General features: G+C 38.2%; 1 protein-coding gene across 2 annotated transcripts in view; it reads left to right on the top strand.

Annotated features, from left to right (window-relative positions):
* Positions 1-9,352, top strand: part of WDR43 (WD repeat domain 43) — a 38,923-nt gene extending 29,571 nt beyond the window's left edge. For both annotated transcript variants that reach the window (XM_036334995.1, XM_036334993.1), the window contains exons 12-18: positions 1,350-1,436; positions 2,034-2,065; positions 3,557-3,620; positions 4,343-4,456; positions 5,207-5,276; positions 7,641-7,687; positions 7,791-9,352. In XM_036334995.1, the coding sequence (XP_036190888.1) occupies positions 1,350-1,436; positions 2,034-2,065; positions 3,557-3,620; positions 4,343-4,456; positions 5,207-5,276; positions 7,641-7,687; positions 7,791-7,976 (600 nt within the window). In that variant the 3' untranslated portion in view covers positions 7,977-9,352. The remainder of the gene's footprint in view (positions 1-1,349; positions 1,437-2,033; positions 2,066-3,556; positions 3,621-4,342; positions 4,457-5,206; positions 5,277-7,640; positions 7,688-7,790) is intronic.
* The last annotated feature ends 3,198 nt before the right edge of the window (positions 9,353-12,550 follow it).

Here is a 12,550-nt window from a genome sequence, read left to right as displayed (position 1 = left end):
ACCAGTAGATTGATTAAAATTTAAAAGACAGACTATGCCATCCTGTGTGGATGTGGAGCAACTGGAACTTGCATCTTGCTGGTGGAAATGTAATATGATACAAATAATTTGGAAAACAGTTTGGCAGTTTCTTAAAAGTTAAGGATACATCTGTCATACGACCCAGCCGTTCTAGGTATTTATCAAGAGAATAAAAAAACTATCTTCATACAAAGACTTGTATGTGAACGGTCATAGCAACTTTATTTGTAATAGTAAAAAAATGGAAAGAACCCCAATGTCCCTCAACATATGAATGGATAAACAAATTGCTTATTTAGCAATACAAGAAAAATGTTATTGATACATCAACATGGGTGAATCTCAAATTTACACTGATAAAAAAAAAGAACCCAGTCCAAGAAGTAAAGGTACATATTATAGTATGATTTCATTTATATAATAATTCTAGGAAGTACCTACCAATATATAGAGTGCAGGTGCAAGGAGGGATAGAATATAAAGGGGCCCAAGGAGACTTGAGGGTAAAAGAATGTTTACCTTAAAGTTTGTTTCATATGTACACATTTATATCAAATTGATCAAATAGTACACTTTAAGTGCACACTGTTTATTGTGCATCAGGTATATTGTAGTAAGACTGTAAAAGGAGAAACAAATTATCAAAATTATCTTACCATTTGTGGCTATGGTTTTTAGGGTTGTCCTTTATATATATATATATATATATATATATATATATATATATATATATATATATATATTAGTATCTGCAGAAATGAATGCTAACTTCTGTATCCATTTAATAATTTTGCTTTATTTGGGATAGCTTATTTTTGAAGGTTTTTTAAAAATATATATTTTTATTGATTTCAGAAAGAAAGGGAAGGGGTGGGGGGGGGAGAGAGAGAGAGAGAGAGAGAGAGAGAGAGAGAGAGAGAGAGAATGAGAGAGAGAGAATGAGAATGAATGAAAGAAACATCAGTGATGACAGGGAATCTTTGATTGGCTGCCTTCTGCATGCCTGGGAATTGAGCCTACAACCTGGGCCTGTACTCCAACTGGGAATCAAACCTTGACCTCCTGGTCATAATTTAAGGACCAACCACTGAGCCACACTGACAGAACAAGAAGAAATCTGTTTATTGAAGTAAATGTCCCATAACTGAAGACACCTTTTCTGATAGCCATAAGATATAATATTCTTCATTCAGTACTTCCAACCTTTATTTGCTAAAATTCAGTTAGTAGTTTATTGCTTGATTTAAAAAATTATTTTACTGACAGTTTTTTTTTCTGTAGTGTTCTCAGCTTCTGAGTATGCTTATATATCTTTTCTTTTGTCACAGAAAGTACTTCAAACTAGGAATTTAAACCTAATAAAGAGGACTGTGTTAAGGATGCCCCTGCATGCTGTTATTCCATTGTTGCAAGAGGTAACGTTGAGTACTCTGTTCATTTTAAGGTTCTAATGCTAGGAGTTTAAGACTAAATCCAGTATTTACAGAAATGGATTTGCAGTATGTAAGCAAGCAGAGCATTCACAGTGGATGAAACAATAGATCTATTCAAACAATATTTGCCTAATGATTTTGCCTGTATTTTTTATTGAGATATAATTCATGTCGCATAAACTTCACCCTTTAAAAATATATAGTTCAGTGTTTTTATTGTCTTCACAGGTTGTACAGTTACCACACCAAAAAGAAATCCTGTACCCATTGCTCACTCCCATCCTCATCCCATTTCTGGCAGCCTCCAACCTATTTTCTATCTCTGCAGATTTGCCTGTTCTGGACATTCATACATATAAATGTTAGCTTAGATTTTTGTCATTATTCTTATTGTGGGAGCATATATTCAGATTCTGTTACATTGGTTGAACATTTAGGAATTAGGATTCTTAGCAATAATGTTTTCCTAACATGATCATTATGTTCATTTGTGTTTTTGTGGATGTGTGTATTATGGGAATTGATGGAGATTGGTTGTCTCTGTAGTGCTGTTGCTTATACTGTTTTTCTCCCCCTCAGCTTACAAAGAGATTGCAAGGACATCCTAATAGGTAAGATGTTTAAGTGACTTAAATTGCTTTGTTTTTATAAATATTTTATAGCGTTTTTATTTCTTTTAGAAAACGCCTGTGTAGGTTTTTAAATTTTATTATTAGGTCATTTAATGAATTAATCTTATTTAATGATTTGGTGTAAAATTGCCATTTGTAAAACTTAACCTTTGGTAGCTGCTAAGATAAGGCAATCTATATATATAAAAAGCCAGCGAGTGGAGTGGAATGACTGGTCGCTATGAAGCTCACTGCGGCCAGTGAACCTGCCGATCTGGGGTGGGGCTGATTGGGGGTGGGGCTGTCCAGCAAACCTCCCGAGGCCCCTCCCCCCGGCTGGCCCCGCCCTAAGCCTAACCCTGGCTGGCCCCGACCCTGATTGGCCCAAACCCCCTCCCCCCACCAGCCCTGCCCCCAATTGCTCCTGTTACCCCAATAGGGGACGGGGCTGGCAGGCCAACCTCTTGCAGCCCCTCTCCTCCCCACCCCCAATGGGCCCCCACCACCCTGATCAGCCCACAGCCCTCCCCCCGACCGGCCCTGCCCCTGATCTCCCCCTTACCCCAGATCAGGGGCAGGACCGCCTAGCCAACCACTGCGGCTCCTCCCCCTGGCTGGCCCTGCCCCTGATTGACACCCCCCCCCCCACACACACACACACCAATTGGGGATGAGGCCCGCTGGCCAATCACTCGTGGCCCTTACCCCGGCTGGCCCGGCCATGATTGAGCCCCAATCCCGCCGTCTCCTCCTCCCCGACAGGCCTGGCCCCGATCCGCCCTGATAGGGACAGGGCCAGCCAGACCCCACCTGTGCGTGAATTCATGCACTGGGCCTCTAGTACGTTATAACAGACTAAATTTCTGGGTCTTTTTGTATTAATTTGATCGTTAAATATTTAAACAGGAAGTTGATATTTCAGAGATCCTAAGCTTTACCATAGTATTATCACTGTGTACAATATGCATTTTTTCTTATCTAAGTTATTGCTAAAGAATTTATTAATTAGGCCCGACTTACACATTTTTGGTCTGTATTTTGTTTTTAATGTTGGTGTGGGAATCTTTTGCTAATTGTACCTGATGATGAGTAGATGATGGGCTCAAATATTATGAACATAAAATACAAAGTCAGTTCAGCTCAGGTTACGTGCCCTGATAGCAGTTAATTATGAAATAAATGCTTGAGTTTTATTCTTAAAATATTTTAGAGGAAGGGAATTTTGTCCTGTGTTTCAGTCCATCTTACTTCGTCCTCACTCCCAAGAGATTAATATATTACACAGATCTGAAATACTCAGTGAAAGATTGTAAGGACTGTTAAATTCTCAGAGGTTTATTCATATAGTTATTTTTTCACTGTTTTATTCATATAGTTATTTTCTCAGAGCATAGTTTGTAGATCTTCACTTTGCCTGAGTTTTTCTAATTTTATTACTCATTTGTATTTAATTTCAAATTAATTTACTTGGATTCTTCCCCTTTTTTTCAGTGCTGTTTTAATGGTTCAGTGGCTAAAATGTGTGTTAACAGTCCATGCATCCTACCTATCCACAGTAAGTCTTTTCAGCTACAGTTGCTGAATAGTTTGACTTTGATAAGGATTATAAACTGATGGCTTAACAAAACCACTCTCTCTCCATCTTTAGCCCTAAGCTGCTGCTTTTAAGAGATTTTTGTTTTCCCCCAGGTGCAGTGCCATAATAGCACTGTTGTTGCCTTTTATAAATTGGTCTTTTCCCCCTGGATTTAAAAATGACACGTTTAAAGAGAACTTGGAGGAAGTTATATATTGACATGTTAGCCTTCAGGTGTTTTTCTATATCCATAACCTGTTCAGCAAAGTTATCTTTACATCGTATGTGTCTTCCCCCCTTCCCTCTTAAAAACTTAGCAGATTTCAAAAGTTTTGTATATGTACTAACATGTTTGCCCTACCTTGTCTCAGGAGTATAAAAGGTAGCTTGTGATTAAAATGACATAAATTAAGCATTCAACATGTGGCATTTTGCTGGGGCTGTTTTCAGCTCTTGGTTGCCTGTGCACATGGAAGGGAGGGAGCATCATGTCTTACAGCAGCACCAGAAAAAATGTTACAGGTCACAGTGTGAGATGATGTTGCTAGGCTAGGTCGTAAGCAGCCACACCGCTGGACATGTAAACAGATGGTCATGGTGCGTTGGCCAAATACTCAGGCACATCTAAGCATGACTTGTATGTTGGTTATCTATATTATGTCATAATAATATCCATTTTGTTTTGTTTTGTTTTTCTTTAGTTGCCTGACCTGGTACCCCAGCTGGGGACACTATACCAGTTAATGGAAAGCAGAGTAAAAACTTTTCAGAAACTTTCCCACCTTCATGGAAAGCTTATCCTTCTTATCACACAAGTGAGTAGATTCAAGTGTTTTGTGCTAAAACTTTGGATGTGATGGGAATGGAGGGAGGAATAAGGATCATTTACTGGAACATTGAAAACTCCCTATTTCAGTCAGAAATGGCAAATCAGGATCCAGTCTTGAACTTGGAAATGTTATGCATTTTACAGTGAGTAAACTCAGTTGTGCCTATTTTAACTTTCACTGAAAGGTTCTCATTTCAGTTGTTAAAACAGTTAGGATGCTTGTGGCACTTTGAACCAAAACTACAGGGTATTTAGCTCCAGGCAGTTTGGCTCAGTGGATAGAGCATTGGCCTACGGACTGAAGGGTCCCAGGTTCACTTCCGGTCAGGGGCACATGCTTGGGTTTTGGGCCCAGTCCTCATTAGTGGGATTGCAGGAGGCATCCGATCAGTGATTCTCATCATTGATGTTTCCATCTCTCCCCTCCCTTCCTCTCTCAAATCAATAAAAAAATATTTTTAAAAAATTACAGGGTATTTAAATAGTTAAAAGATTTTGGCACAGGAATAAATTCTGATCATCTTTTTAAAAGATATTTCAACTTTTACAGAGTAATTCTTTCCTTATTGCATTTGATGAATTTGTTTTTTTGCCCTGTATTTGATCTGCAACATATTGAGGTAATCCATTATGGTCATTGAGGGTGAGTTTACTGTTGGAGAAGGTTCTGTTGTGCTACTTGAGATAAACTTAAATACTCTACTTTTATTAATAATAGCATTTTATTATCTTTCAGGTTACAGCTTCAGAAAAAACAAAGGGAATGACTTCTCCTGAACAGAAGGCAAAATTGGTGTATGAAGAAGGTAAAGCTTGGGGGTATGGGGTAGAGTCTACAATTGGAATATTTAGTTATTGACTCAGTTCCGTTATCTTTTTATATATATATATATATATGTATGTATGTATGTATGTATGTATTTTATTGATTTTTTACAGAGAGGAAGGGAGAGGGATAGAGAGTTAGAAACATCGATGAGAAAGAAACATCGATGAGAGAGAAACATCGATCAGCTGCCTCCCGCACATCCCCCACTGGGGATATGCCCGCAACCCAGGTACATGCCCTTGACCGGAATCAAACCTGGGACCCTTCAGTCCGCAGGCCGACGCTCTATCCACTGAGCCAAACCGGTCAGGGCTCAGTTCTGTTATCTTATTTTGTAAAAATATTAATGTGAATGAGGTCATGCTTGACACACGCTCTCTAAGAAAATGGGCATGCCTGTGGCAAAAATATGATTAGGTAAGAAAAGCACAAATATAATAACAAAAAAAGACCTTAGGTAAGATATTTAAATTTAAATAGAAGAATACTATGTCCCCTCATAAGCTACCAGGTACATGAATAAGTTTTTGCCCAATAAAATTTAGGCATCTTTATGAGTCAAGATCAGACAAGGATAGTGAAGAAAATAACATTTTAGACCATCCTCAAATATCCTAGGTAGCAAATTGACTGTGGAAGTGCTTAAATAATAATTTAGTCATTACTTAGTGAGATTTATTTAAATATAAGGTGATTTAGCATCAAGAAATCTATTAATGGCCCTAACCGGTTTGGCTCAGTGGATAGAGCGTCGGCCTGTGGACTGAAGGGTCCCAGGTTCGATTCTGGACAAGGGCATGTACCTTGGTTGTGGGCACATCCCCAGTTAGGGGGTGTGCAGGAGGCAGCTGATCGATGTTTCTCTCTCATCGATGTTTCTAACTCTGTCCCTCTCCCTTCCTTTCTGTAAAAAAATCAATAAAATATATATATTTTTAAAAAGAAATCTATTAATGTAGTCAACATATTAATAGGTTAACAGGGAACACTATATATTTTAATAGAAGGAATTCAGTTAAATTGAATGTGTCTCATTACTTGCTAAAGTGAACAACCTAGGAATTTAAGGGAATGTCCTTAATTTACATTAAAGTTCAGGAGCATTTTCAGAAAGACAGGAACAAGATACTAATGTACCTTTTACTGCTGCATGTCCTGCCTAGTACTGGATTGAAAAAATGAATTCTAGAATGTTGAACTTTGCAATTCTTATCCTTTTCCAATAGAAAATGCAGCAGGATCTGTAATAACACTGTTACTAATGAGATATGTAAATAATCAAGTTTACTGGATACCAAGGCCAGATAAAAGGAAATCTGGTAGTATTATGTCTCAATAATGTATGTCCCAGTCAGAAAATGTATTAGAAAAATAAGATCTCATTCATAGCAATAAAAAAACCTATGAAGTACCTAAAAGTACATCTAAAAGTGAAGCAAAACCTTTGTAAGTTATAAAGCATAATTGAAGGACATAAAAGCATATCATGCTATACATACACAGGACTTACTTATAATTCAAAGTTTGTACCTTTTGACCTTCACCCATTTCCTCCACCCCTCACCTCTGGCAACCACCAGTGTGCTCTATCTGACTTATTTCACTTAGGTTAGTGCCCTCAAGGCCCATCCATGTTGTCACATATAGCAGGATTTCTTTAAAAAACTTATTTTATGGGTATTCCATTGTATATATGTGCCGTATTTTCTTATTTACTCATTATGGACACGAGTTATTAGCTGTCGTCAATAATGCTGTATGGAATATGGGGTGTAGATGGCTCTTGTTCCCTTCAGCATATACTCAAGTGGGATTGGTGAATCATATGGTAGTTCTAGTTTTAATTTCTTGAGGAACCTCCATACTGTTTTCTTAGTGGCTGCACCATTTTACATTTCCATCCATAGTATTATACAAGGCTCCATTTTTTAAAAAACTGAAATTCTTTATTGTTTAAAGTATTACCTATGTTTTCTTCCCCCCCCATTTGACCTCTCCCCAGCCGCTCTCACCCCCCCCCCCCCTACTGTCTTTGTCCATTGGTTATGCATGCATACAAGTCAAGGCTCCGTCCCCCCCCCCCCCCCCCTCAGCTTTGTTTTTCTAAGATGGTATTTTGTTAGCATTTTGGTACTTCTTCCTGCTCAGTGAAATCTTGATGGAATAATATAATGTGCAATGTGCTTTTATGCAGATGAGAATATTGTTACTACTTAGATGGATCATAGTTGAGTATAATATTTCTGAAAGTAAATTCAGGTATCTGATTCTGTTTAGTTTTCAGGGCTCTGCCCTCTGCTTTGATCACAAAATTAAGGCTGCATTTTTTCCCCTCTTACAGAATCTTCTGAAGAGGAATCTGATGATGAAATAGATAAAGATTCTGATGTGAGTAATTTATTTGCTGGTGCATAAATCTGCTTTTGTAACCTTGTACCCTGTAAGAACAAGGCCTTCATGAGCGCTTTCCTTGCTTAATATTTTTTGCCAGGATAATTGGGATGAAGATGAGGAAGAGAAAGAAAGTGAAAAAGAGGAGGAGGTTGATGAGGAGGAGGAAGATGAGGATTCGGAAGAAAAAGATGAAGAAAATGGTGAGGACAGAGATGTGACAAGTGAAAAAGAATTAAATGGAGATTCTGACTTAGATCCTGACAATGAAAGTGAAGAGGAATGAAGGCAGAAAACAAGCCAGTGGAACTGTATAGACTGGCTCACCTTCCCAGTGCTGAGAGTTCCCTGGGGAGGCTGGCTGACAGGATGCCAAGGACCGACCGCTGCACATTTCCCAGTTGCTGATGGTGGTTCCCAGGCCCCTAGTCCTGAACAAGACTTAACTGTGTAAATATGAGTGTTTCATTCAAATGTTAATAAACTTTACACAGTAAATAGACACATTTTCTGCAATGTACTGACATCAGTGTCGAATATATGGTATATTTTTATAATATAATATCCTAGTATGACTTGGTTATACCAAGAATTGGCTTCAGTGAAGATACAGACATTTCCCAGATAGGGTTCAAGACCTGGACTTGTGTGAAGGAGTCAGCTCTTATCTCAGGTTGGTATCTTTCACCAAATCGAGATATGAAGCAGCACGAGGGAAAGGAATTTTAATTTGATAATTATAAAATATGAAGGGATAACAGAGAGTAAAAATGTGATTAAAAAATGAAATCACCAGTGTCCCTAGATTGTCTATTAACTGTGGTAATCTGATTTGAGTCAGATTGGATATTTGGAGGGCTTCTCTAAAACAACCACTTATTTTTTAAGCTGTCATGTGAAATATTTTTTAAAAACAAAATTATGATAATTAAAAAAATTCAAGAGTTAGCCATATTAAGGATTTTTCTTGACTGCAAGTTGGCTGTAAAGAATCATTAGTGTATAGATTTCGAAGTGCTCATTACCTGCAACTTTTAAAAAATTCAGTGATAGCTGCTTTTGAAGAGGTTTTCATTTTTATTTAAATTACTAATGGATCAAAGAACAATTGTTTATTTTTTTCTCTTTGGTTTTAGATATTGATGATAACCTTGTTGGAGTTTTTTTCCAAAGAAAATATTTTTATAATTAAGTAATTTAATGTTTTCCTTTCTTTTCATTACCCACTCGTGGCAGTGTTAGGGTATCTGTTTACCTTTAAAATAATAAATCTGACTCAAGATTTTTTATGTATGTATAAATACGTATTTTGGTGTGCCACAAACGCCTTTTCAAATTAGTGATTTTTTTTAAAAACATGCCAGTATTTGTTTAGTGCTCTCTAGGGAACATGCAGATGGAAGCTCACCCCTTAAGGAAGGGCTGGGGAGATGGGTTTAATTTTCCCATCTGTGAATAAGTAAAACAAAGCCATTATCTTTGAGGGACTTTTTAACCATCTATGTTCAACTAATAGCGCTGGAGCGGGAGAAGTATCTTGGGAAAGTGAGTTTGAGCCAGCTACTGTTATAATGTACAGTTATATTTGTCTATAAATGGAGCCGTTTATGGGAATTTAATACCATTCTCTTTGTAAAGTGAATAAATATTCATCTTTATCCATTGCTTGTCTTGTGATATATGCAGAGAAATGGCCACACATTTGGCCTTGTGGCATAAAAGTTTCAAAAGCAATTTTATCCCACTAGCATTAATAGGTAAATGCTTTCAGTGCTTGTTGGATAACATTTGTAATGAAGTGAAAGAACCAGGAACTGTTGTAATCTAGCGATTGCTTCTTGATGCCGCCCCACGCAGCTGGGTCGCCTGGCACAGCTCGCTGCTGGCTGACCTTCCAGGATCCTGTGCTGTTATAGTTTCTGTTTTGTGCTCTGAGTCAGATTTCCCTGCACCTGGCTATCTAAAGAGGCATCTAATAACTGCTTACTAATTATTTTTTAATTGATTTCAGAGAGAGGAAGGGAAAGGAAGAGAGAGAGAGAGAAACATCAATGATGAGAACATGCCCCCAACTGGGGATCTAGCCTGCAACCTGGGCATGTGCCCTGACTGGGAATTGAACTGTAACCTCCTGATTCATAGGTCAATGCTCAACCACTGAGCCACACCACCCGGGCACTAACTATTTTTGGTTTAGATGAATCCAGAGTTAAATTATGTTTGTTACAGGGTATTTTTCACTGTGTTTTTCTCCTAATCTAGCCAAAAAAGTTTTATGTGTGGTGTTGTCTTTTGTGATTTGATTTTTCTTTCCAACTTTTGATTTTGAAAAATTAACCATTCGTGATCAAATCAAGGGTCACACACTGTATTTGGTTGTCATTGCTCTGCCAGGACAGTTACTGTGGTTGGGTCTCCTCAGCAGCACGTAGGACGGCTGGTTAGGGTCCATTCTAATAATTCAGGGGGCAGCTTGCTCCTGACCATGGGTAGCACCACAATATGGTTACATCTGGGAAACAAACTGGCTGTTTGCAGCCAATCTTGTTAATCTCAACCTAGCCACGCCTGCCCCTCCTTTTTTTTTTTTTTATTGTGGTAAACTATATATGAACTGTACCCTTTTAGCCACTTTTGAGTGTACATTTCTGTGGCATTAAGTACATTTACGTGGCTGTGCAACTGGCAAAGTCTCTTAAGTGGTGATTTTTGTGATAGGATCAGGTCCAGGAGGTGAAAGGGTGAACATGAATAGTCAGTCTGTTGCAAAGAGACCAAATTTGAGGCCAGAAGCGCCAATTCTGGGCCTATACTGCAGCATGGCAATGAAACACCTACTTGATTTATTTTTTCCTTTGGTCCACAACAGGAGAATAACGGCAGTCCTGTCTGACACAAGGATGCTGGGAGAATCAAATGGGACAATGTCTGGGACACTGAACCCCAAAGTGCAGCACAGGGCAAAAGGGGTTCTTCATAGAACCATGAATTGTTAGACATTTTTCCAAAATGGGAGGGGAGGATGGGGCCCAAGTTTCTTAGGGAAACTCCCTATGGTCTCTGGCACTTTTAAGAAATTGAAACAGAGCCTATGGGTAAACAGTCCTTTTCCACAAGTGAAAAATGAATTAAATATTTTCCCTCTTTTCTTTAATGTATTTTTTAATCTATTGTTTTAAAAGTAAAGATGTTGCTGGTGGGAATGCAGATTGGTGCAGCATTAAGTCCCAAAATTAAAAATGGAACTTGCGTTTGACCCAGTAATCCCACTTCTGGAAATATATCCTAAAAACACCAACCAGAAAGAATATCTGCACCTCTATGTTCATAGCAGAGTTATTTACAATAGCTAAGATTTGGAAACAGCCCAAGTTACCCACCTGTAGATGAATGGATAACAAAGCGGTGGGAAATCTACACTGGAATACTATGCAGCTGTGAAAAAGAGGGATCTTTTACCCTTTGGGACAGCATGGATGGACCTGGAAAATATGCTAAGTGAAATAAGCCAAAGTGAGAAAGACAAATATCACATGATCTCCCTTACTTGTGGAATCTAATGAGCAAAATGAATTGACAACAAAATAAGATCCAAAGCATGGAGGCAGGGAACAAACTGACATACCTCGATGTGGGGTTGCGGGGACAAGAAGAGAGAAACCCAAGAACTTACCTGCATAGCCCATGGACATGGGCAGTAGGGTAGTGAAGACCTGTGGGGTGGGTCTGTGCTGGGAGGAGAATGGGGGGAGGGATGGGAGCTATCTGCAATACTATCAACAACCAACGAGCATAAAGAAGGAACATAAAGTCAACCATTTGTAATGTTTTCTTGTGTCTCCTTTTCATCTTTTTGCATGTGTGCACACAAATTCTTCTTACGAAATTTGGATCATATGTTTTAAACGTCACATCATATATAGTTAATTATCTTTTGAAATAATGTTGCTTGTGGCTATTAGTATCCCACTTGTGTTACACTTTAAATGTTCTGTAATAATTTGTTAGAAGTAATGCTACAATGAACGTTCTTGCATTTTATGTTTCTTTAAAGGTACTCTTGTGAGATATTACTAGGAGGGATGTTACTAAAATGCAAGAATATTCTCTTAGACTTAAAAAATTTGCCCAAATTCTTTCCCAGAAAGGTTGCATAGATGTTAAGCCCACAAGCCGTGCTTGTGTTTCCATCTCATCATGAGACTCAGTTCGCCTCCTGTTTTCATTGCCACTTGTGTTTCTTTAAAGCAGTGGTTCTCAACCTTCTAATGCCGCGACCCTTTAATACAGTTCCTCATGTTGTGGTGACCCCAATTTCATTGTTACAAATTGAACATAAAGCATAGTGACGGATCACAAAAACAATATGTAATTATATATGTGTTTTCCGATGATCTTAGGCAACCCCTGTGAAAGGGTTGTTCGACCCCCAAAGGGGTTGCGACCCACAGGTTGAGAACCGCTGCTTTAAAGTGTTGCGGGTTCAAGTTCTTGTCTGTGCTTAAAGGGATTGTCTTATTTACCTGTAAAAGCTTTTCATATATTAAAGATATTCCTTGCCAAACATGATACAAACATTTTCTCCAACTTGTCCTTTAATTTTTTTTCTTGATGCTATTTTTTAAAATAGTTTTCTTGTTTTTAAGCTTAAAAACTTTCTCCTTGTAGTTTGTTCTAGTCATGTTATATCTTTAATTTTTTTAAAAAAATTTTCCTCTCTAGTAACTGGTTGTTATTTGTCAATGCACTGGTTGTGAAATTAAGTGGGTTGCAACCACCATTTTTCCAAGTAGAGTGGTAATTAATATGGAAAATACCAGTGCATTGCTTGTAGTTAAGGGTAATTGCTTTAGAGGGGGG

Source organism: Myotis myotis, unplaced genomic scaffold (genome assembly GCF_014108235.1).
Source record: "Myotis myotis isolate mMyoMyo1 unplaced genomic scaffold, mMyoMyo1.p scaffold_m19_p_14, whole genome shotgun sequence".
Taxonomy (NCBI): domain Eukaryota; kingdom Metazoa; phylum Chordata; class Mammalia; order Chiroptera; family Vespertilionidae; genus Myotis; species Myotis myotis.
Note: the sequence above shows the minus strand (reverse complement) of the source record. Positions and strands in the feature narration are given on the sequence as shown.